The 27,079-nt window shown below is 40.6% G+C and overlaps 1 protein-coding gene across 5 annotated transcripts in view; it reads left to right on the plus strand.

Moving 5' to 3' along the window:
• Positions 1–27,079, plus strand: part of PDE1C (phosphodiesterase 1C) — a 409,149-nt gene that overhangs the window by 373,720 nt on the left and 8,350 nt on the right. For 2 of the 5 annotated variants that reach the window (XM_064575093.1, XM_045864458.3), the window contains one exon: positions 14,420–14,488. In XM_064575093.1, the coding sequence (XP_064431163.1) occupies positions 14,420–14,488 (69 nt within the window). Of the gene's footprint in view, positions 1–661; positions 7,238–14,419; positions 14,489–21,679; positions 23,999–27,079 lie in introns of those variants that run through there. The other 3 variants (XM_045864460.3, XM_045864459.3, XM_045864461.3) reach the window with 3 other exon arrangements.

Here is a 27,079-nt window from a genome sequence, read left to right on the forward strand (position 1 = left end):
AGCCTAGTGAGCTTCCATGGGGTAGAGTATGCCAGGTGGAAAAAAAAAAAAATCCACTACCGTCTATTTCCATTAACTTAGTCCTGTTTCCATCTTTGTCTTCTTCCTCCACCACCTCACTCTGGGTCCAGTAGAGAAGTCAGGTGATTTACCCATCTGCATAATGATTTCAGTTGGGACACATCTTGCTTTAAATCTTCTTGGGGAAGCTTCTGAGGGGGAGGTGGGTGTGCAAAAATTCTGAGAGAGGAATATTGCTTCTGGTATGGAAATGGTTGGGATTTGATGAATCTGATTTCTTCCAATCCCACTGACCCCTGAGGCATATTGGCCAGACCTGGCAGTCACTGTCATCTTGGTTGCAAAATAAGGTATTTTAGTATCCATATTGCATGAACCAAATGTTTGATAATCAAGTTGAAAGTAACTATGAAGATTTCGAATGTAACCAGTGTTTAAAATTCTCCACTGAGAGTTTCCCTTTATGAACAGAGCAAACGGTGCTACAAAGGAGATAGCAATGACTAGTATGGAAATGTTTAATTGATCCTCCCCCCTTTTTTTTGTTCCACAGATTTTCTTCTCCTCAGACCTGGAGGGTGGAGAAGGGTGGGGGGAAAGGCAGCATTGACACTTTTCTTTTTCTTTTTCTTTTTTTCAGATTCAGAAGAGTAAAACACACCTCACATACAATAAAAGAGGCTGCCAGTGTCTTGCATCATTTTAGCTGAGCTTCTTCATTCTCCTTCTCCTCCTTCCACAAAGACCCATATCTAGGGAAGGTGTCCAACTTTCAGAAACAAGCCCCCCTACACTTGGCCTTCCCTCATGCCACCTCCTTCCAAGAGACGGCTCTCTGGGAGCTGGTTTGAGGTCTAAGAACTCTGGGGAAATCCTCCCCCAGGCAAATAAAACAACTTGAGCTTTTTGCACAAACAGAAACAAAACATGAACGGTCTTCCTCAGAATTCTTTGCTAATGCCCTGGCTTTCAAGGCACCTGTCTGGCCTGATGAGGATGGACATCCTGGATATGCTGAGGGCGGCCTGAAAAAGCCACATGCAGAGTAATTGCCATTTTACTACTGTCGATGCCGTTCCTTTAAACTGTTATTTTTGTACTGGCTACTGATGGTGGATACAGCCGTGCTGGCCCTTCATCACAGCTAAGATGATGATTCCAGTCTCTGGTTGTTCCTTTCCTGAGTCAGGAACATTCTTTTTCTCCAATTTTCTTTCAGACTTAAAAATTGTTCTTATGCTTGTCTTTCCATTTATATATGAAATTCTTTTTTTAAAAGAGATTATCCTATAGGACTCTTTATTTGTAAATGCTTAATTTATCTGTGCATTCATTAATATAAACCTGAATGTTTCCACTGATGACTATACTGTTTAGGTGGGAGACACATTGTTTTCATTGGGTAGCATCCATGACTAAGTGGTTACTGAAATTTTTACCACTGGCCAGTCCTCTTCTTTTGGATATTTATGGTTTTACTTAATCACTCTTCTTTCTATTCAGGGAAGTGCTAAGGGAATTAGTATCAGGGAGATATGTCAAATACTTCTTCTCATTTTAGTGAGTCTTTAAAAATAACACATAGGAGATAATTAATAGCACAAATCAAAAGAAAGATTCGTGGATGTAGCATGGAAAGAGAATAAAGATACACTGCCTGAATCCAAGTCAAAAATGGGATGCAGTGGAGTCTAAGTAAAGGTTGATGTTATGAGTCTCAGTGGTGTGATTTGGATAAAACTCATTCTTAAAAGGTGGTTATGGTTCACAAAGAAATCTTTGAGTCCTTCCCAAGGAGAAACCCCATGACTATGCTGGTGATGGAGTGGGGTTAGTAATAGGGACAGAGAGAGCTAGATGGTAGGCTTAGGTGTATTCCCCATTGCAGATTTAATTTCTACATTAAAAACACCCAAACAAACATTTAAAGAATCTTCTTATTACTAAAGCAAAATGTTGCTATTTCTTCAGACAGAAAGAAGACTGTGTATGTAGTCTATAGGGCCTCTTGCCTCACTGAAATATTCCCCAACAGAAAGATCTGAAGAACTCTTGTGTAAAATGCCCAGTTTGTACTGATATTTAAATACTGTTCTTTGGTCAGCTTTACATTTTGCCGTGTAATAACACATATTTTTCTGTTGCTCCCTCTGCTTTTCTAACAGTAACCACAGTAAATAATGTGGTCACAAATTCAAATCAGGGGCCTAGTAGGTCAAGTAAATGAATAAAGCAAGCCATGTAGTATCAGAGTTATTGTGATCAATGGCGATTGGTACCAGCAAGGCAGTAAGGAGCAGTAGGCACTGTGAGGAATTGGAGCTTTCTGTACGTTGAGGTGTGTGTTATGGAAAGGGGGCAGTTACTAGTCAGCAACAGGATTAGTGCTATGTAGGAATGGGGTTCCTAGATACCTAGGATTCTATATAAACCCTCTCCAAATTTTTAAATGTTGGCGATAAGTTCAGCAATCTCCAAAGACTGTGCTGGTCAAAACAAAGCATGCCTATGACCTGCACTCCATCCATGGGACATCAGTTTGCAAACTATGCTCTTTGAGGTGGTATGGTTTTGTATAGGAATGAAATACAACCAGAGCATGTCAAATTTTTCATCTTGGAACCTAAACATTTTACCTCATTTCTGTTCTGTACTTTTGTATGTAGAGCTTTGCAGCCGGTCAAAACAGAAAGCTTACAACTTTCCTTTTATACACTTAACAAGTAAGACTAAACAATATCTGAAAAAGAAACAGGAATATAGCCATTTTTTTCTAGCAACAATAAAGATGGTAATGTTTTCCATTTGCTTTAAGTCATTAATTAGCTGAAAAAGAATGGGAAGAGAGTTTCATTCAGTATAGAACTCTGTTTGGAATTCTCAATGTGGAGAAGCAAAACTCCATGTAACTTACCTTTGAATCCTTAAAAAGTATTTTGAAGGGACACTGAGTAAAACTGCAAAATTATCTACTTTTTAAAAATATAAACCAATGTATTATTGTGGTATACATTAATACTGGAGTTGATAAAACATTGAAATTAAGATCCCAAGTCAGTATTGACTGGAAGAACAATATTTCCAAAGCGCTGGTGCACTTTCTTGGTCTTTTTGTTCTCCTGAAACAGCTTCCAAGGGAGCAGTGATATGGGACACACATCGCATGGAGTCTGGCATCTTAGTATTACACTGTCACGTCACTTAGAAAGCAAGGGCTTACACACCTGAATTAAGAATTGCCCAGTATGTGGAGAAAGCAGTAGGGACATTTCCACCATTGACAAACCACAATTTCTACATGTCCCTGGGTGGAACACTTTCCAAATGAAGCTGACCCTAAAGTTTGGGTCCCTGTGTCACCAAAGAGCTCCACATCCAGGTTTTGTGGATGAGGTGTGTTTTGAGGCATAATGACCGATCCGTAAGGAGGTCTTTGTTCCATCTTTTATTCATGCCAACCTTTCTTAGATTATGAACCCTAATAACTTATGGCAGCAGGCAAGAGACTCATTTCTAACCCATTAAATTTGAATGGATTTTCTTCCATTATCCATTTCATTCTTGGAGCTTTTAAAAACTATTGAAAACATCTGACAGGATCCCACTAAGGACCTGATATACTTAAACAGTAAAATAGTATCTAAACATCTGAGAGCCAAAGAAGAATCTAGTGTACCTGTTTATTTCATTTGCAGAACTAAAGCCATTGTATTATATTTTCCACCTAGAACCATGCCTTTAGTAAATTAGAAGAGTGAACAAGTCAAGAGCAACATTATGATGGGTTGTGAGGCAGAATGCAGAAAAACAGATGGAGACCAATTTTGTAATCCATATTTTGGGAGTAAGAATACTGGTCTTTTTGTATCACTTCTGTCATGGATCACTTTTCTTTAGATAGATGATAGATAGATAGAATATATATTTTTTTTCTATTCTTCACCTTTGAGCAGAGACTTACATGATAAATGACTTCATAATGTCCCCTGTGGACGATGGGGAGGAAACAAAAGAGAAAAAGCACTAAATCTTTTTCTCATAACGAGAGAGAGAAGATTCTGAGATTAAAGCCTGTGTATGCAGTACTATGTCCCCAATAAAGGGGATTCCAGTTGGAAACTTTGTTCTGATTCTGAGATCCCCACACATCCCAGTAGGAGTTACAGTGCTGCGCTCCCCCCCCCCACCCCCCGGCAAGAGGGCCCAGCACACAGTCAGCATTCAGAAAGCAGGCGCACAACCGTCCAGCTGCATTCCACTATCCACCCGTGAGTGCCAACAAAGCCCAACATGTCCTATATGCCAAGCATATCATGAAAGGCTTACTTTCTAAAGATATGCGGACATACCCTAGTGACATCAGTAGCTTATCATAAGGGATAGAAATTGCAGGTGGTTTGGGGGAAAATTGTCAGAGCCAAGTTTATGAAAAAAATAATAAAAAAATGAAAACCTCTCTATGGCTTTTGGATCTAAGAAAAATAAAATAAAAACAAAACAAAACAGGATTTATCTGAAATTGTTCTTCCAAAAGGGATGATGACACCAATCTATATGAAATACCAGTGGATTTATTTATAATCCAAGTTGAAATAGTTAAAATCCAAAGTGGACCAACTTGCAGCAAATAAGAGATCCTGTATGTGCAGCGTGGGGAATCACTGCCCAGTTTTGCTCTGCTGATATTATGGTGGGTACAGCACTGAACCACAGCAAAATTGGACATTAAAGAATGTAATGTTGCAATAATGATGTTATATTGCATCTTATGTGTGAATAAATGGAAAGTAATACTTATGATTCATCAATATTGCTCCATCATTAAAGGCCTCATTATCACTTAGAAAATGAACTTAATGAAAAAAATGTAATGAACAGCACAATGTTTCTATGAAACATCCCTCTGAGAGCCAGGGACATATTACCTGCCAAGAACAGATTTCAGTTGTTAAGATTTCCTCTCACCAAAGACCCTGAGCATTGGAGGTGACAGTAGAATTAGAATGGTAGCGGAACCACCTAGAATATTTGACAGAGTTCAGTTAATTTGGGTTCAGAGAGGTTAGAAACAAATGGGAAGCAGTCCTCTGGATGTTCTCATTAGACATTTGTAAAAGACTGCATCCTTCTCCAGGAAAGTCTGCCGTCATCAAGAATTGTTTCAATGAAAGAACAACTTGCTTTTTACACATTAAACAAGAGTGGGTACAGTGGGGGAGACCTGGACTGAAAAATTCATGAAAGTCAATTTAAACATTATTAATTCCTCATTATTTTAACTAATCCGCCCCCACCTCTCCCATTTTTCATTAAAATATTGCAGATGTATTTGAGATGAATTTACATTTATTCTGGTTCCTGTTCCCAAGTAGAAGCGGATCAACACTGGCCATGGCTGGCTTCCCTCAATGAACTTGGACCCAGCCTAGACTGCTATCCCCTGAGCCAGGAGGCGCAGGGGTTGGTGTGGGGGCCCTTTCATCTCCCTCAGGGCACACTTATTCAACCTCCTTTGGGAAGAGCGTGAATCTCTGGGGATAAATGCTGGCTGGAGCAGGCCAGTCGGTGCCCTCATGGAGGCCCTCAACTTTGGTCAGCTTCAGCCATGATCACTGAACTTCATCCACGTACTTTCATTGGAGTGGGCTTCTTAACCTGCAGGAGCATTTCCCTGTCAGGTTATGGTGCCGGATAATTTATTTAAAATAAAGCCCATTAAAACCCAAAAACTATGGATTGGCTTTTAAATAGATTGCCCTGGAGGCACATTATTGTAGAGTCTTTGCTTCTCTGTCATGATCTATCTTGGGGTAGGTATTTGTATAGTTGTGTCCTTGTCTTTGAGTGAGTATATGTATGATGGTACAGAGACAGAGTCACACACTGATATACATAGATTTATAGTAAAAACCTACAGTCGTAGGTACCGTCCAGTAGCTGATTCTAGAGATAGAACTGTAGAGTATACATTTTCCTTTTTTTCTTGCTTTGATATTTTTATACGATTTTATATGCTGTAAAAAATTTTTTAAAAATATTTGCTATTTTCATTTGTAGAGCTCGGTTGGGTTTTTATCGGCTCTGGTAACCACTGGTCAGCCAGATTCCTCCCCCTACCTAATTTAAGGGTCCTCTCCCTTTTTCATACCTTTCTTTTACCTTTCCCTTTTTTTCTTCTCTCATTTTTCTACCTTTCATAAATTCCTTCTTTCGCCTCTGTCCAGGCAAGCCATTCTGCCTGTGGTATCATTTTCGCACAAAGAAACACACAATAATGGGGGAAAGAAAAGCATCTTCTTCCAGTGTAATTAACATGAGGAAATGTTGGGTGCCAAGGGTGAGGTAGGTAGTTGGGGAGTAGGGAATAGATTGGGGAAAGGAAGCAGGAGAAAGGAAATCCTCATGGGAGATCAGTTACCCGAAGCAAGGTGACTCACTTTGAGGCTAATGTAATGCCATCATTTTCCCTCAGTATAGAGCACAAACTTTGCCCTCACAGGGTTTTTCCCCTTAGGATGGCAGGTGCTCACCATGGGTCTGTAGACCCTCTCCTGGTATGGGCACTGGCCCTATATGAATGGATAACTCAGCTCATCTCAGCCTTAGATTTTGTTGCGGTTCAGCTGGATTTGTGGGAGGTGTCTGGATTAATACCAAGAATGTTTAACAAGATTCAAAAGAGGGAGGAAAGCAGAACCAAAACCCCAAAACTCAGTCCAAATCATGCCAAATAAGTAGTTCTTTGGAGGGATAAGGAAGAGATTTCTGGATGTGTTCTGAGAATGGTCCTCCAAAAGGGAAGATGGTAAAATAGACTTGTGCTTATTTTTACAACAGTGATAGAATGTACTTCCATGATGTAAAATAGGTCTCTAGCAGATAAAATGCAGGTTGCAATTTGCATTTGTATATCATAGGAAAAGAGAATGGCCATCCATTCTAAAGAAGAGTGTTTTGTTCCCGATGATGCTGTTTGCACTAAAACTATTCAAATACCATAGCATCACACCTCCAAATGCAAAAATAATTCCTAAAGGTTCATGTAAAACAGAAATGCTAAACTGCTCTCAATAAACTTAAGATGTGTTTATTGTAAATCTTTATTGCACAGATGAGGCTGACAGTCTGTTGATGTATAATTCCCCCCATCATCTAGTGATGAATAAGTACCTGTATGTTCTTCTGATTACCAAATAAAAACAATGAGTTAATCTCTCGGTTGGAATTTGAAAAATCATATGCTGTTTTTTCCTTCTTTTCATGTTTTCTGTTGTTGTCTGTATTCTGTCCCAGATATGGGGCTGTCCAAGAGTTCACTCAACCATCTGTCTCTTTTGTATTCCTCCGAACGCCACATAATACCCAGGTACCAAGGTGCCTTTGCCTGCACAATAGAAGTTACACAGTAAAGCTTGGCTCATGTCATCTTTTTTGAGGGACGAGATGGATGGGTTATCAGAAGCTCCTCGGGGCTTAAAAAGTGTCAGCATTCATGAAATGAAGCTGGCTTCCATATGTTTAGTTTTCTTCTGGGTACGATGACATGGTTTGACAATCCGGTGATGCTAGTTTTCAAATTCCAGGCTTTTCGTCTTTCTCTCTTAAAAGGCCTGCCTGGCAATATTTTCTTTCTCTCCAACGGTGAACATAAGGGGTTTCACTTGGGAACAGTCATTACCCCTGTTTGTGGGAGTACTGGTGGTTTACATCCAGGATGGCACCCGGCCCGCCTCCTTCACACCAGCCATGAAGAGGGACTTGTCTAGTGGGGAGGTTGCACCTGACACAGAGAGCACCCTTCTCCCTGGGCCACCTCCCCATGCTATTCCTGCATTGTAACCCCACTGGATTATTACTCTGACAAAGGGGGCGTGATGGTCTTCCAAAGTGGCTGTGTTTGCCATGCATTGAAACATATCTTTAAAATTCTTTTTCTGAAAGCAGAAACAGAATTTACTTGTTTTTAAAAATACAGGAAAGTATAATAAAATTAAATTCCCTTGTAATACCCTATTCAACAATCATTCACTGTCACTTCTTTCCTCACTTCCTTATGGTTTTTGCTCCATGTTTTTACACAGTGGAGGCCATACAGTGCAGTATATTTACCTTTGTGTTACAGTTTGTTCACATAACATTGGATTATAAGCACTGTCCCATTTAAAAAAAAAAAAAAAAACCTCTTTATAAGTTCAGGGGCAAAATAATAATTCATTTCATGGCTCTCGCACAGTTTACTTAACCAACTCTCTGCTGTTGGACAATTAAGTTACATGTTTCTATTTATTTATTTGTTTGTTTGTTTGTTTTGCTGTTGTAAATCATATAGCAGTGGAGTTCTTTGTATGTAAGGCTCTGTCGCATTTCCGAATATCTCCATTGGACGAATTTCTAGATGTACAGCCACTGGGTCAAAGCTTGTGAACATTCCTTTGACTCGTCATTTGCTGGCCCAATTCCAAAGCACGTTCAAATATTAAAACAGCCATATTTAAAGAGCATATAGTGTTGCCTATCTGAATAGCTCTGTGCTTTTGGTTATTGTTCTCTGTGATGAACAGAGATCCAGTTACAAAGCAGGCATAGTATTGATGGTGGGTGTGTTGGGCAGGAAAAAAATGTTATTAAACACTGTGAATACGGAGCTCTAATTGATACGCTGTTGGAAAACGACTCTTAGGGAAGTATGGGTGGGTTTGAGGCCCTCCAGACTCCTTCAGTGTTGCCCCAGCCCTGAGCAGAACGTGGACTTCTCTTGAGACTCTTGTGTCAAGGATGGGAAGAGGCAGAACTGGGGTTTGTTCTGAGGCAGCAGGCAATGGCTTGTTGCCTTCTGCTGCACCCCAATTGGAACACAGAGAAGGTATTGGTAGATGTGCTGAGCCATAGAGATCAGAGGTTGTGGGTATCACAAAGGCAGACGCTGCAAAATGCGAAAAGGAAGGGATTGAAAATACCCAGTGGGGTGATAGACGCTTTTCCTCCTTCAGTCTTTCAGCACCACCTCTGCCCGTGGGATCTGCCTGCTTGGCATTGTAACAAGATTCCTATTGTTGCACCATTACTAATGATGACGCTCGATCTCAAGGGCTCTTAAACCACCCTTTCCTGGCAGGTTGTGCTGGGCTGTGCTCACCCTGTTTTGCAGAAGGGAAATGATTTGTTCGACATCAAGCTGTGTTATCACTGGGCTTTACTGCTAACCTCTCGGCCCTGAGTCTTAGGTGTGTGTATTGGCCCCAAGGTTGGTTGTCACTTCCATCAATGTCCTCTGCTCCAGACTCTTGATGAATTGGATGCATTGCCCTTTAGCTGAACCAACCAAGGACATTCATTTGAAATATCTGAAAGCTATGCGTTTGTCAAAAGATACTTCCAGTCACACAAGCTGCAGTGATGACATTTCTGCCCCGAGCTGACCAATTGGGTTGTTTATTCTTTGAACATTCACATGCCGTGGGTCAAGGACGATGTAATCTGTGACCTTAAAATGCTTATCTTCCAACGATGACATATTAGCGACTTTACACACACATACCCCTTTCTTTCGAATATAAACTAATAATAAACACTATATTGCACTGCACAGTTTGCTAAGCACTTGTACGTGAACTGTTCCTTGATCCTCCCGATTATTAACTGAAATGGAGGTTTTTAAACTTTTAGAGATGAGGAAAATGAAGCTTGGCAATGGCAGCCCTGATGTAGTTGTTTATTCATGGTTTCATTTTACCTACTTCATTTATAAAATATTTTGGAATTCTAAAATCACATAAACATCATCAATTTTTTTTTTAAATTAAGAAAGCAGAATAAAATCAGAGACAGGAAGTAGCTAGTGTAGATGGAGTAAACCAGGGTAAATGTGAGTGTGCAGTCATGCAGGCTGAATAGGCCTCCCCAGTTCCCAGCACTATGTCATAAATTGGATCTGAGTTTCCTGGAAACCTAAATAAAAATGAAAAGAAATCATGTACAAGATTCACATCATCCATGAGGATAAAGTACACCGGTTGTTCAGAAGCAAGAATGCTTCCCCTGATGACTGAAATATCTTCTATAGGTATTTACTGAGTGTGTGCTTCTCACTCATAGCCCCAGAGCAGGCTCAGCTGGGAGCCTGAGAAATGCCCATGTCTGGGACCCACCGCAGACCCACTAAGCAGCATTTCTGGGGGGAAGTGCCTGGGTCTTAGCATATTTTCTTTACAATTCCCCAGATGATCCTAATGTGTAACCGGGATTAAAAAGCCCTGTGAATTCCCAGTCACAGAGCAGCATCCCAAATAGATTTCTACAATAAATCCTAGAGAGAGTTCTATGGTTCCCAAGACGTTCTGTTGGCATGGAACAGTAGGGCACATTTTGGAAGCTGATCTGGACCTAGATCTTCCAGCTCAGTCTCTGATGTTTTCCCTGGGAATGGGAGCGAGGGAGGGGGTAGAGTTTTAGAACATGAAACTTACAGAAGTTGAGTATTATTTCCACAAATGGAACCATGAGTCAAGTGTAGGTAATTTGGTGGCTGCGGCATGGGAAATGGTTTCAGGAACACAACCTCAGTGAATGGGGAGCCACTGGGAGGTTGACTCAGACCCTAACCACCCCTAGTGGTCCATGATGTTACCTGAAGGGCTGGGGAAATCGTAAACAGGTTTATTCTATGTCTCCACTTGCTACCTGTTTGTGACTCATGATTAGGAGAGGCGTGGATGATTTCTCCCTTTTCCTGATATATTGGGCATTTCATCAAGCACACAGAAAAAATAACTCCACGTCTAGAGGGCTTGCAGTTCTACTGTTCCACTGACCCATGGCTCCTGGAGGTTCCCATGTCATTCAGCGTCTGCAAAGAACATACCAAAGGGATGAAAAGCTGCCTCAAGAAAAAGCCCTCAAACTGCAGATTTTTGGAAGATCACTGTAGCTGATTTTTTAAAAAAATTGCACAAAGCATTTCTATGAAATCACCTGGTACTAGTGAATGTTTCTACAAGTAATAACACTGAAAGCTTATCATTCAGTGCTCTGCAAGTTTTCAAATGCTCGCATAGGCAACATTACGTTTGCTCTCTCAAGTTCTCAAGAGTATCCATGGAAAGAGGAATGCCATATTTTCCAGTAGTGAGACAAGAACAAGGAAATTTCTATCACACACAATTTTCTAAGCCTGCCTGAAGATCAGAACCACCTGGGGCACTTGTCAAACATCCAGGCCCTTCAGGAAATGCTGGCTTACCAGTGCTTGGTTGGGTCTGAAAATCTGGTTTAGTTCTTTTTTTTTGAAATTATTGCTTAGGTTTTTCTTACCTTTGGCAAATTTAGGATAACTGCACTTGAAAGAAGTTTGGATAATAGGTTTGTCAAAAAAGAGCAAGAGTCTTGGGAAAAGTTTCTCTAGGTTTGAACTCTGAAGGATCTTGACTTAAATATTGTCCCAAACACTCAGTAGCTTTGTGCAAATTACTTAAACTCCTTTTGTCTCCAAATTCCACAAAATGGGAATTATTTTTTTTAAACTTTTGTCATGTGATTTTTTAAAAATTTTATTTTATTATGTTATGTTAGTCACCATACATTACATCATTAGTTTTTGATGTAGTGTTCCATGATTCATTGTTTGGGTATAACACCCAGTGCTCCATGCAGTACGTGCCCTCCTTAATACCCATCACCGGACTAAACCATCCCCCCCACCCCCCTCCCCTCTAGAACCCTCAGTTTGTTTCTCAGAGTCCATAGTCTCTCATGGTTTTTCTCCCCCTCCGATTTCCTCCCTTCATTTTTCCAAAATGGGAATTATTTTATCTTCAGAGAGTTAGTATCAGAAAAGATAACTAATGTACAGGGGCGCCTGGGTGGCTCAGTTGGTTAAGCGACTGCCTTCGGCTCAGGTCATGATCCTGGAGTCCCAGGATCGAGTCCCGCATGGGGCTCCCTGCTCGGCGGGGAACCTGCTTCTCCCTCTGACCCTCCCCCATCTCGTGCTCTCTCTCTCTGTCTCATTCTCTCTCTCAAATAAATAAATAAAATCTTTAAAAAAAAAGAAAGAAAGAAAAGATAACTAATGTACATTTAAATGTCTACAACTAACATGGGGCTTAGAATATAGTAATTACCTGATGTGCAAAAGTGACTATTACTAATGGCCAAGTGGTCAAATTGTGAATCACCACTCTGAATAAAAAACCTGAACCCAGCCTCCATCCTAAAGCGATGGTTCTCAACTGAGGGCAATTTTGCTCCTAGGGAACATTTAGCATTGTCCGGTTCCAGGGGACGTTTTTGATGATCACGACGAGGGGGTGCTACTGACACCTAGTGGTCGGGGCCAGGAATGCAGCTAAATAGCTAAATATCCTACTATGTGCAGGACAGCCTGCTCCTACCTAGAGGCATTTCTGGTGGATCAGAGGGGCTCTGGACAAGGTCAGAGGCATGGATCTGCATCTTGGTAGTACCCCTGATCAGGGCTGACTTGTTACACCCAAGCCCACCATTTTTTGTGTAGGATACAGCCCGGCCCTGACCCAGAGTATCACCTTGGGCAAATATTTTCACCTCGGGGTGTCTGAGACACCTCATTCTACCAATGGTCATTAGACCCATCTGGGGAACTTTTTGACATGCAAACTTCTAGCTCCATTCCCTGGATATTTCACTTTAGTAGGCTCAGGAAAGGGCCCTGGGAGCCATATTTATAAAAATCACCTCAGGGACTTCAGAATCACAGTCATAGCCAGGTTTGGGCCCTCTGATTTCCCTGCCAACTCCGATATTCAGGGCATATACAAGCCCTGGACAATGGAGACACAAAGTTTTGCCAGATATAGCTTCTCTCACCTCATGCAAATTAACCATTTTTGTGGCTCTGAGGTATTTGGATTAATTTTGTGTTTTCTGTTTTTACTATTAGTCCTGCTCCCACTATTAACACCACTACCCCTATAGGGCCAATAATAATAATAATTAACAACAACACAGAATGTCAACGGTAGTACCCTGTTCTTTAGGACTAAAATGAAACTGTCTCAAGCACCATCCTGGGTGTACTTCTCCATATCTCACCAGCGACTCTGGGGTTCACTTCCAGCCCCAAGTTCCTGCTTCCTCTGATGTGGATCAGTCGACGGGTCATCTTGTTATCTTTTCGCATGACTGTGGTGACTCAGACAGTTTCTCAGTGAACACCACCTCCATAGACACCAGGTCTGTGTATGCAAAGTAGACTTTACAAAAAGTTTGCATAGGGTCAGGGGACGTGTAACACAGATAACCATAAATCATGTGTATCTTCTGTTTAAAAATGTTCTCAGCCCTTCTGCGGGCTCAGACTCCAGGCGTTCGCCATGTTGCTGGTTTCCGACGTCCAGGCTGCTTTTGCCCTGCTCTGGACGGCAAAATAAAGAAATGAATGAATGAACGAAAACTATTTGTATACATACATATAAGATATATATATGTATCTGTGAATGTATATATATATGTGCATGTCTGTGTCTATATAACATATGTATGTTTGTGTGTATACACTTATACACACACACATACACACACACATACTTCTATATTTATGCACAACTCAGCCCTTCCTTCCTTTTGCTCTCCTTCCTGATCCTCACTCTGGGGTCTGTCTTGCCACTCCCTCATAGCCCACGAAGTCGTTCATATGAACGGAGATAGATCATCCCTTTCCCAGTGGGAGTTATGATGCCAACTGCGGGAGCTCACAGACCCCGCTAACCCAGCATTTGTGTGACCTCCTGCACACTCTCATGTACAGTGGTCCCTTTCATCCTCACCGGAACACGTTAAGGTCATTGTCATTTCCCTCCTTTTGCAGATGAAGACCTGAGCTTTAGAAAACTCACGTTAATTGTTTGAGGTCCAATAGCATGTAAAGGCTATAGGGACATCCGCCCCCCCGCCCCCTGCTATTCCTCAATTCTAAATCGAGAACTTTTCCATCCACAGCAGGAGTTTTCTACCCTGGATGCACATAAAAATCATCTGGGCGACTTTAAAAATACTGATGCAGAGTTCCACCCTAGTACAATGAAAACAGAATCGGGGTGGCACTCAGGCAACTCTCTATTTAGAAAACTTGCCTGGTGGATCTAAAGTGTAGCCCTGCTCTGTGGTGTGTTGGTCCCCAACATACCAACCTGCCAACCAGGAGACCGAGAGCCATCACGCGCACAGAAGGAAAGGCTGAGCTCCTGGCTCTTCTGGACCATGGGATATGTGCAGCTCCCACGAACTCACCCAGCCTTCTCCCAAATGTTGTTTTCAGACCCAAACACTTGGATCATTTGATAATGTTTCAGATCAGTATTCACCTGTCCAACAAGTCTGTCCACGATCCTACCTTTCCTTACCCCTCTTTTCCTCTTTCCAGGCACGAAGAAGCACTCTCATGGCTCACCAGCTCCAAGCACTAGCTCCGCAAGTCGCCTTGCCTTGCCAGGTGGGTAAATGGCACTGCAGCATAATCTTAGCAATCACAGGTAACAGAAAGGACCTGTTTCTCAGTTGATTTTGACAGCTGATAAACTGGGAATCTGGCCCCTTATCTATCTAGTCCACCCCACATTATCAGAGAGCTCTGCCTCTGTCATCAAGATTTGTAATTTTCCTTCAGGAATGGACATAATGTACTTACCTGAGTTTCATAATCTTTCCTGCTCATTCATGGAAAGAGTAGATTCTTGTTCTTCCTGGATTTTCATCTGGACATGCTATGGAAGAACTTTGAGAGACAGATGGTACAGGGGAGGGTGTGTGAACCTTTGTGAGAGACTTGAGTTCAAATCCCAGCTTTGCCTTGTTCACATTGTGCAAGCTCTCTGCACTTACTCAGCTGCTTGGACCTCTGTTTCTCATCTGTCTGTGTGATGATAAGGATTAGAAATAATGCTTATAAATTTAGCATAGTACTGACTCACAGCTAATCTCTACTACTGAGAAATATGGAAGTCATGTATGATCTGTACTGGGTACCATCTAACATTTACCAGAAATTTTTAAGCATTCATGATGATCCTGTGTAATTACTATTTAATATGAGGGGCACCTATTGGTCATTTCATCTCCATGCATAGGCTTCCATTCTCTACTATAATTTAATTTTTACGAGTAAAATTGGGAAGAACACATTTGTTTAGGAGGAAAGAGAGGCCATAAATAGGGACATTTGCAAATTTGAAAAATAACAAAAATTATAAGAAAGAAAAATGTTAATAACGTTAGCACTTGGAGCTAACCAAGATTGCCCCTCCTTCCAGTCTTTATTAAATACTTTTTTTCCCCTAGATTGCAATTATATTCTACATAGAATTTTGTTTCTTCCCCTTTAAAATTTACCTTCATATTATATTTCCCCCATGTTATTAAATATTAAAAAATATTTCAGAGACTAACATTTCATATTATACCACAATTTATTTATATATTCATTGATAAATTTGGCTTTTATGTAGCTTGCATTTTTGTTATTATAGATAACCTTATATTCCTGTACATAAATCTTCTTCTGAGTCTGTATGCATGGATTTGGAATAGATTCCTCTAGGGAGGATTACTAGCTCAAAGAATTTATACGTATTCAGGTTCTTGGTACATTATTGTCAAAGTGATTTCCAGAAAGGTAGTATTATTTTATACTTTTAGTGGTGAGTTTGCCTTTTACTATGCTCTTGCTAATGCTAACATTAATACTTTACCAATTTGATAAGAAAAAATTATATTCATATTCAGTTTGCATGTATTTGATCATTTTTTAAAAGAATCTGTTTTCTAATGTTAATTTGTCTTTTACATTTCTTCTTTTGGGAATTGCCGAACTTCATCCATTCTCAGAGGGACAGTGCCTTGCATTTTAATCCCTCTGCAGTAGGAATGTTTTGCAAGCAATGTTGTGTTATAATTTAATGAGCAGCATTTTTTTCTTGGTTGTACATGAAAATAGTTCGCTTTATAATCAGTGGCATCTTAGATTAGATGAAATATAACCTATATCTATTTGCTTTTCCAACCTCAACTTCTGTGTCTTCCCTACCGCAGTCTAAAAACTGGACTCACTGTCCACTGAGTAGCCCTTGGGCTTTCTTGCCACTGTCACTCTGCCTGGACTACTCCTTACCCTTTTCTTCTTCTGGATAATTTCTCTTTGTGGTCCTTCCAAATCATCTAGGTAGAATTAACAGTGACGTATAGTGATTTGCTTGTAAACCCCTTTTCTCATTGTTAGGGGGCTTTTCCAAGGGTGGGGACTGTCTTTTTTTTTTTTTTCCTTGCCCCAGTGCCCGTCAAGGTGACAAGCATACATTGGGGGCTCATTAATGTCTATAAGACTGGGTATGTAGATGTGTGAGTGAGAAATATCTAATTTCATTTATGACTATATAGAAGGCAACCACCTTCAGAAAAGACTCATTTTCAAATTTGGATTTGTACTAATTATACTAACTTGCTTTTTAGTATTGACCAGACTCTGCTCTGTAGTCTCTGGAAGCCTCTTTCATCTTGTTCCTGCTTGTGGTTTTGGTGTTTTTAGGACTAGAGACATTAGGAGTAAAACAGCTCCAAATCAACTCCAGTGGGCTGTGATGGTGTTTGTTTTTCTCTGTAAGGTTATAACATTCCTGGGTCATGTGGCACCTCTGACATCATTCTGGACATCCACAATAATATGCAGAGCTGACCTGGTTCCCACCTGCTGTGCTGGGGGCCTGTTGCTGGCCTGCCAGGTTTCCAAGGCTTATGAGTCAGAGTTGCCACCATCTTGTCTTTGGCCTTCATGTGACAGTTTAAACTGGTCCTAAATTGGGTGTCTTAGGCACTGAGTTCTGACCATTCCAAACCCTGTAGAAGTGGAGTGCGTAGTTCTCAAAACACTTGACATACTTAACTGTGCATTGTCTAGCAGACACCCTTCACATCACTCATTACAATGGCCAGCTTGCTACTTCTTCCTACCTCAGGAATACCACATGTTGCCTCCCTTGACTCAAATGCCTCTACCATAAACTCTTGGTGTAGCCTGTCAAGCAATTTAAAATATCATATTTAAGGATACTCAAAGAGCCGAACAGAGGGATAATAACCCTTGAAAAACAATACAACAAAATTGTGCAGAAAAAAACCCCCCAAGAACAGAGATATGCAAAAGAAGCAATTCAAAATCTGAAATTTTAAAAAGCAAACAAACATATAGTCATTGGAACTTAAAAAAAGAAAGAAAAACAATGTGGAACACAGCTGAAAAGAGAATTAATGTTGGAAGTTAGTCCTTAGGACTTGATAGCAAACACAGTATAGAGAGGGAACCGTATCAAAAATGAAAGAGCATGAATCATAAGACTTTTAGAAAATGATACAGAGATAAATCTTTATGACCTTGGATTAGGCAGTGGTTTCTTAGATATGACACCTAATACCCAAAGAAAAAATAGATAACACTTTTTTTTATTTTAAAGATTTTATTTATTTATTTGACAAAGAGAGACACACTGAGAGAGGGAACACAAGCAGGGGGAGTGGGAGAAGCAGGCTTCCCGTGGAGCAGGGAGCCCGATGCAGGGCTCGATCCCAGGACCCTGGGACCAAGACCCTAGCCAAAGGCAGAGGCTCAACGATTGAGCCACCCAGGCGCCCTGATAACACAACTTTGTTAAAGATAAAAACTTTTGTGTTTCAAGGGACACTATTAAGAAAGTGGAGGGGCACCTGGGTGGCTCAGTTGTTAAGCGTCTGCCTTCGGCTCAGGTCATGATCCCAGGGTCCTGGGATCGAGCCCCACATGGGCTCCCTGCTCAGCAGGAAGCCTACTTCTCCTTCTCTCACTCCCCCTGCTTGTGTTCCCTCTCTTGCTGTGTCTCTCTCTGTCAAATAAATAAATAAAATCTTAAAAAAAAAAAGTGGAAAGAAAATCCACAGAATGGAAGAAAATATTTGAAAATCATATCTGATAAGGGTCTAGTATCCAGAATATGTAAATAATGTTCACAACTCAACAATAAAAAGATAAATAACCCAATTAAAAAGAGGGCAGAGGATTTAAATAAACATTTTTCCAAAAAAGATATACAAATGGAACATGAAAAGATGTTCAACATCGTTAGTTGTTAGGGAAATGCAAATCAAAACTACAATGACATACTACTCTACATTCACTAGAATTGTGACAATAATAGCAAGTGTGATGATGATGTGGAGAAATTACTAGCCTTGTACATTGCTGGTGGGAATGTAAAATGGTGCAGCCACTTTGGAAAAGAGTTTGGTAGTTTCTCAAGAAGGTAAACATACAGTGACCAAATGACACAGCAATTCCACTCGTAGGTGTATTCTCGAGAGAACTGAAAAGATATGTTTACACAGAAACTTGTCCACAAATATTCAAAGCAGTATTACTCATAATAGCTAAAAAGTGGAGAGAAACTAAATGTCCACCAACTGATGAATATATAAACCAAATGTGCTATATCCATACAATAGATTTTTTAAAAAAGATTTTATTTATTTATTTGAGAGCGAGAGAGAGCACACAAGCAGGGGGAGCGGCAGGCAGAGGGAGAGGCAGACTCCCCGCCAAGTAGGGAGCCCGATGCGGGGCTCCATCCCAGGACCCTGAGACCATGACCTGAGCCGAAGGCAGACGCTTAACTGACTGAGCCATCCAGGTGCCCCTACACAATAGATTATTATCTATTATCTATCTAAAGGACTGAAGTATTGATACATTCTACAACATGGATGAATCTTGAAAACATTTTGCTAAGTGAAAGAAGCCAGGCACAAAAGGCTACACATTTTATGATGCCATTTATGTGAAATAATGAGAATAGGCTTATCCATAGAAAGAGAGAATAGATTAGGGGTTTCTAGAAGCTTGAGGAGAGAGAAGAATGAGGAGTGATTTCCTACGGGTATGGGATTTCTTTTCATACTGATGGAAATGTTTTGGAATTAGATATTCGTGATGGCTGCAGAACCCTGTGAGTATGGTAACTGAACTGTACACTTCAAATAATGAAGCCTGTGGTATGTGAATTATATCTCAATAAAAAATGAGAGAGCATGGAAGATAGATAAATGGCTCTGAAGACTCACCTTAGGTGGAAAATGCAGCTCAATTGCCATACATACTTAAATAAAACCAAATGCATATCTAATGATACTGTGTGAGATTGCCTAAAATTACCTCAAAATGAGAAATTCTTAAATGCCATGGGAAGCTGGCTGTATTCAAGCAGGTTGCTTATAATAAAATGACAACCAACTAATGGCAAAATTTGCATTGGTAATAGTAGATGCCAGAAGACAATGAGATTGCATCTACCATGTGTTGAGGGAAAGTAAATCAATATATAATAGCTAAAATAGCTCAATTATTAGTTATGAGTGAAGGCAAAGTAAAAACATTTTCAGATACACAATGACATGGTTTACCAGTTGCGGACTTCATTAAAAGAAAGATTAAGGGATATACTTCAAAAAAAAAAAACAAAAACAAAAAACAGAAAGAAAGAAAAATGAACCCCAAACCAAGGTGTATCTTCTTGTATCTTGAGATACAAGAGCAAATGGTATACACACTTTGGGGTGCCGAGGTGGCTCAGTCGTTAAGTGTCTGCCTTCGGCTCAGGTTATGATCCCGGGGTCCTGGGATGGAGCCCCGCATTGGGCTCCCTTCTCCGCAGGAAGCCTGCTTCTCCCTCTCCCACTCTCCCTGCTTGTGTTCCCTCTCTCGCTGGTCTCTTTCTGTCAAATAAATAAATAAAATCCTTTAAAAAATAATAAAAAAAATGGTATACACACAAGTAAACAGAACATGTTGGTAAATTTGAGCGAGTAATTATTAAAAAATAATGTCCAATTTTTGTGTTAAAATAGGAAACGGAAGCTATAGATGGAAGGAGGTTTATTCAGTAGAAAGTTAAGGACTGCTAAAATCTATTTTGTGTTTGGACAGAACTTTGTAATTTTGTAACTTTTTAACACAAAGGATCATCAGTAAAATAATTGGTATATAGCCTGTAACATTTAAATTGGGAACTGAACAACAACAAAGAAGGAATATAAAAATGTATCAATTTAATAGAAGGCAGAAAGGAAGAAAAGGAATAAAGAATGATTACAAAATTAGATAGTAGAATCAAATCCAAAAATATCAGTAATAATAATAATTGCAAATGGCTTAAACTCTGGTATTAAAATAGGAGAGGTTATCTGATTAGATAAGGAAAACAAAAACCATACCTATCCTGCTTTTAAGTGCACACCTTTAAAAAAAAATCTACAGAAGGTTTGCTAACATATGACAAAAGAAATTCTATGCAAAATTAAACCTAGTTCTTTGAAAAACATTGGCCATTTTAACATCTGTATAGCAGTCTATTATATAAATGAGCCACAGGATGTTTAATCATTCTCCTATTGATGCTTTCCATTTTTTGCTATTACTAACAATGCTTAATGTAATGTCCAACAAGAAAAGCAAGTTGCAACAAGATATATACCACCTAAACACAATTTATATTACTTTTTAAAACAAGCAAAAATATTAGATATTTAATGGGTGCATACAAATAAAATAACTGAGTGTTTCTATGCACAGGGATAATAAGCATCAAATTCTAGATGATGTTTTTTTGTGTGATGGGGGGAGAGAAGTATCCTGGAAGAGTATACTAGGTACTTCAACTCTATTTGTGACATTTAATCTCTTTAAATATCTTTATGAGCTAATATGCAATATGCAAAATGTTAAGATTTGATTAAATTGTATTGAAAGGACATGGGAATTTGACATTATTATTATCTATACTTTTCTGTATGCTCAAAATATTATATATTAAGAATTTTAAGTGAAAAACCCAGGGCTGTCCTCCAAGACAGCTTTGTTTGGTTTCATCCACGTAAACGTGATTTTACATATATTTCGGAGAAATTTAATGTTTTCCCTTTCTAACATACTGGGAGAGATGGGTGTTGAGATATGAGGATTCAGATATGAAGTAAGTCCTGCTGGTAACATGCTTCAATCCAGAAGCCACCAGAGACCACTTCATTAAGGAACAGCTTGTGTGGTTTCCGAAATTATCAAAGGAGTCCTAAAGCTCCAGCAACCGCAAAATTCTTCTGGGGCCATTTCCTTGATTCTTTGTGTATCTATAGCAAAGTGACTCTTACGTAGTAAAGTAATAGCACCTGCAGCTGATTTTTTCTAGAACCACCTTCCACCATACCCCATGAGGTCTGTGAACCCAATCACGCTCCATGTGTGGGCTGTAAATGGTGGAGAGCTGAGGAAATGTTGGCTCTCACTGGAGGAGTGGCCCAGAGCTTCAGCACCACTCACAGCCATGACCGCTAACGAAGGAGCCTAGTCAGTGACTTACTTCTGAGCAGATTCCCCCAGGCACTTCAGTCACATCACTTTTGGGAAGTGATCCTTAGACGGAAAGGTACAGTACCATCCCCATTCGCTGATGCACTTGGCTGATGGCTCCTCCATGTGTGCGGCTGCCGGCGTGCATCCTAGTGTTGGCAGTAGACGTAGCTCTGCTTCTAATCTCCGTGCCTGATGTAGAAGAAGTTTGTGTGTTGAGATGCCACCTGGCTTGCAATGACATTGTCATGTGTCCTATTCTAGGGGACTACGGATAAAACGTTCATCCAGAGGATTCCTCAGAAGAGAACTGACCAGCTCTGAGGTCTGAAGACATTTTAGGAAGCTTATGCTTTTTTTTTTTTTTTTTTAACTGAGACGAAGTATTATGTGTATTATAAGTTATTGAGTGGTAAACTTCAAAAAATAACTTCTGATCTCCCTAATATAGGTTTTTAACAATAAATACTTTGATATGTATTGCACATCTATTAACTATCAGGGATAATGCTAGATTCTTAACATGTATTACCTCATTTAATCCTCATGACAACTCTCTAAGGAAGGTATTTATCTCCATTTCACAAATTAGGGAACTGAAACATAATCAGATAAGTAGCTTGCCCGAAGTTAGCAGGCAGCAAGACAAGGCAAGCCTATGCTTTTTGCTTGAGTTTCATTGTTCATGGGTAAAGACCGATGTCAAATAGTCCAGACTGTAACCACCTTTCTTATTCTGCCTGGGGATTAGACCAGGTTCCCCTGCACTAATTCCAGGTGCAGCTCTGGGTGCGGAGGGATTCCTCACTGTCTTTCAAGTGAAGTTTCCAGTGAGTGCTCTCTTTGTAATTCTTTTATCTTGAGTTCAGTTTGAGGGATGGCGGTTGTCATTCTTACTATGGCCTGGATCAAAGCTCATTTGTGCTGTATTGATTTAGCATTTCAGAGCTCTAGAAACCTGGTGAAATTTAGCTTTGCAGGCTTCTTCTGGGATACGTCCTTGTTGGTATGAACAAAGGGCAGAGTTACTGACTGAGCCTTACACTTCCCATTTCATATGCACATGTGGAAAACTGCACACAGGGATGGAAAAAGCTCAAGAAAAAGACTTAGCTTTTCTCCAAAATATTTTTCTCGTTTGAAACAGTATGCCTCACACACATTGGGCCTGCTGGGGCAAACAAAATGAAAGAGCTAAACTGAAGATGATCCCTCCTTGAGGGAGGACTTTCTTGTTCTTTTTCTTTTAAATTAATTAAAATAGTAATTTTATCAAATGAAACCATTAATCATTAAATCATCAGGTTGCAGGGCATTTAATAGCCAGCCATTCTTTGCGTAAAAAGAGAGCTTATTTTCCAGCTTTACTTAATTGCTCCTCCTCTTTCACCTCTTTGTCAGAGGGAGAGGGGTTCGAACACCATACCTCAGTGCCTCTCCATACTCTAGGAAGACCTGTAGAAATGAGCCGAGGTTACAGTATTTGTCTAAAGTAAGAGTGTTCCGGCTTCAGGCGGGAGACCTCAAAGGGAAGGAACTTGCTGGCTCCCTTCTTGGAGCAACCGTGGGCGGCAAATCTGGGTATCAAGACATTGTGGAGGCAAAGAGGAACCATCAGGGTCTGGAGAGGCCGGTCAACTTTGCCAGCTGGTGTGTATTCTAAGGGGTTCATTTATTCTTTAGTAAGTGGGAGATTTATGAAGGTTACTGAGTGCGATGCAGAGTAGTTTACTCATTAATTAAATATTTCTTAGCACCAACTGTTACCAGTTCCGTGATTAGGTTCTGGGGATGCAAGTGTGCATTACACCCTGTTCCTATCCCCGTGAGGTTTGTAGCCAGGATTAATTATCTATTGGGTAAAGCATAAAGAAGCATTGAAAAAACTGGGGCATCAGTGATTTAAGAGTAACTTCCAGTGAAGGTGACTTGAAGAATTATTATGTCTCAGCATAATAAATGCAAAGAGTCTTAAGAATCAAAAGTGCCCTTGTTATTTTCCTAATTGCATCAAGATTAGAATTCAGGGACTGAAACTTCTTTCATCCTGGTTGGTTGTCTAAGTCACACTTCCCATCCAGCCAGGATTTGCAGCACTCATTCACATTCATGGTTAGGCGTTGCCCAGAGTGATCCCTGAACATCCATATTTGTACATTGTATAAATAGTTTAGAATGTGGGCTTGATGTTTTTGCTTTGTTTCAAATGGCACTTAGTTTCAGCAAAGTGGTTCCCTCGGGTAGCTGATATATATGCCTTTATATACATGCACATTTTGGAGAATTAGTTTTTCATGAATCAGAATGATGTGTTCTCTGCCACATGTTCACAAATAAATTTATTAAGTTAATCTCTTCATTGTTTGGTAACTACTTTCATGCAGTAATATCCAGTTGTGTGGGGAATTAAATGACTTTTTTACACTAGAATAAGAAATCCATCAAGAGGACACCATTAAAAGGCCCTCAATGATGACCGTTCGTCCCCTATGCTATGTGATAATAGTGGGCACATACCACGTACCTACGACATACTGGCAGCCCACAAGTTTACAAGGTACTGTATATACATTATCTCACTTACATCCCCTTGAAAATCCTCACAGCACCATGCAAAGTGGTTACTATTCTTCCCATTTTACAGAGAAACAAAAACAAAAACAAAAAACCTGAGTCCCAGAATAGTTTATCTCCTTAGAATCTTACAACTAGTAATAGCTTAACCCAGTGATGTGCTGTCCCAACCCATGCTTCTCTTGTAATAATACCACACCACCTGTTCTCAAAGTAGATTTTCATGGGTTCAATTCTTTTTTTTTTTTAAGATTTTTATTTATTTGTCAGAAAGAGAGAGAGAGCACAAGCAGGGGGAGTGGCAATTAGACAGAGAAGCAGGCTCCCTGCTGAGCAAGGAGCCCAATGCAGGACTTGATCCCAGGATCCTGGGATCATGACCTGAGCTGAAGGCACACGCTTAACCGACTGAGCTACCTAGGCATCCCTCATGGGCTCAATTCTTGTCACAGATCTTAGCACGTGGCCAAGGGTTGGAAGCCCCTGCATGTAATGATAAGACCTTGCCATCTGCCCCAGGCATCCCTTAATACCGAAGTATAAGTTGACTTAGTCTCAAAACAAACTTGGCACTTAAGCCAGTGTTTCTCAACCTGAATACACATTAAAATCACTGGACATGATAAACATATTGAAACTTGGGCTTCACCTTAAAATAATGGATTGCTTCAGAGACTCTTGCGGGGAGGGCTCAGGCATCAGTAAACTTTAAAGCTCTCCAGGTGATCTGAGGTGCAGCCAGGGTTGAGAACTGCAGGTGGAAGCAAACAGCTTCGGGCTGGATGAAGGGCAACAAAACCATGTGGTTTATCTTTTCCCTACGGACACAGGTTCCTCTGGGGACCTGGAAATGCTGACGGGGTCACCTTTCTATCCCAGGTAGTGGTTTGGTTCATGCAGTGTCATCTCAGCTCCTTCTAGGTAGCTGCTTGTTGCTCTGTGAGGTGAAAATATGGAACCCGTAGATTATTAAGCCTCATTTTCTTGAGGTAAAGTCCTTGGAGAGCCAGCATCTTTTAAAATGTAGATGATGGGTTTCATTATTGTAGGTTTTTTTTAAAGGTTATTTATTTATTTATTTATTTGAGAGAGAGCAGAGCAAGTGAGAGAGAACCCTAGCTGGGGGGTGGGGGAGAGGGAGAAGCAGACTCCCCACTGAGCAGGGAGCCTGATGCGATGCAGGGCTAGATCCCAGGACCCCAGGATCATGACCTGATCTGAAGGCAGATGCTCAACCGACTGAGCCACCCAGGCGCCCCTCATTATTGTAGTTTTAATATAAAATACACCTTGAAGAGTTTGAGTAGATCATTACCTTAGACAACAGTACATCTAATGTGCATGGTTTATGAATGATTTTCTAGCTGGGTCATTGTTGCTAGATTGTATTTCTATAAAAGGTAGAGACACCGAGCAATGTGGCCTCAGTATAATGCTGTTTGTGTCTTGAGAAGACAGATGAATTCCTAACTGGGAAAGTATGCTGCCACTGAATTTTCCTGGCAGTTGCAAACCTTCCTGCTAATTCGTGAGTTGTAGGATCTTCATCTGAGGAAGGGATGGAAATGGAGAGGAGGCAGCACCTACTGCGTGTCAGTACCATGCTGACTGCTCCAATGCATGAGTCCTTTCCTTCTCAGCACAGCTCTCTGCACTGAGACTTCTCAGCTCTGTTTTCTAAGTGGGAAACTGAAAGCGTGTGTCCGCATCATAGGGGGCTAGAGACAGAACTGAATCTGGCCCCTTCCAAGGATGGGGATGGCTGCAATAAGGGATGTAAAAACACTGAAAAGTATAGAGGACAGAGACCAAGCTACCTGTCTCCTTAAACAGCAGAGCCTTGGGTTTCTAAAAGGTTGATATGTTCCACTTTCATTTTTTAAAGCGTCTAATGGGAAGCCTAGATAATGAACAAGAGCCAAGTCTGTTTTTCTGTTGAAACAAATTAATTTCTTCCACTTGCCCCTTAAGGAAAAAACCAGCTTGGAAAACCAATTCAGCCAAACTGCTGGAGGTTTAAAGGGTGTGCTTCTGCCTTGGGAATGGGATGACCCTTCTTGATTCAGTCCTCTGTGGAGCTGATTTATTGTTATTTATTAATTGAGAAGAGTCTTTTGGCTGATTTTGTGTTTTCTCATGAGCTCACCTTCAAAATGCCACTGATTCGTGCCAGATTAGCTAATGCAGCTGACATGGTCATCAGAATCAGACATAAGCCTGGTTTGGAATTCCGGATAATCTGAAAAGATATCCCAGAAAGAAGCTAGAAAGAGTCCAGAGGGGAGAAAAATCCCAGAGGCATAAAGGAACAGGCAGATTGTCTCAAAAGGGCAGATTATCTCAAACTGAGCAAGACCCTAACTAGCAGAGCAAAAATCAGTCCTGCAAGAAATGTCAGTGCCTGTCCTACAAGTCTTCTGGCATTCTGTCTGTTCAGGGTTTTAGTCCCACTTTATGCACCAGGAGTTACCCTTGGACATGATCACTATCACTACGGCGATCTTCAGAGAGGTCATCACAGACCGAAGGCATTCTTTATGCCAGACACTGTAGGAAATCCTTGACATGCCCAGTCTGGCTAAGTCCTCCCAGCAGCCCTGCGAGATGGGCAGCACTGTTACACTTGGGCTGCAGAGGAGAAACATGGAGCTTACAGGCAAAGTGACTTGCCCAAGAAAGAACAGGAGTGGTGAAGCAGGCTTTAAACCTAGATCTCTGCCTGCAAGGCTCTCACTCTTATTTTACCCCTCAGTCAGACATCAGGAACGTGCTCTTGGGTCTTATTTTTTCCTTTTCCACATGTGAGATTTATTTAGAAAACAATGGCTAATCTCAGGGTTGGTTCTTCTTGGTGTGGGTCTTCTTACAATCCTCAAATGATAGCACTGAAGTTGCTTTCTCCAACAAAAGAACGCCTTTTCATTTCTCAGAGCTTTTGTGTTCATGGTAGACCCAACAAGAACAAAATGTGGTGGACAGGAGGAAAAAAAAAAAAGAGCATAATTCTGAAGACTACATGTAACCTTAACAGATGCATCAAAGACTCCTCCCCACCCCAGGCAGTTTGTCGTGATCAAACTATAGCAGCAA

Source organism: Mirounga angustirostris, unplaced genomic scaffold, assembly GCF_029215605.1.
Source record: "Mirounga angustirostris isolate CCGP_5_RB_7025 unplaced genomic scaffold, mMirAng1.0.hap1 SCAF_12, whole genome shotgun sequence".
Lineage (NCBI taxonomy): Eukaryota > Metazoa > Chordata > Mammalia > Carnivora > Phocidae > Mirounga > Mirounga angustirostris.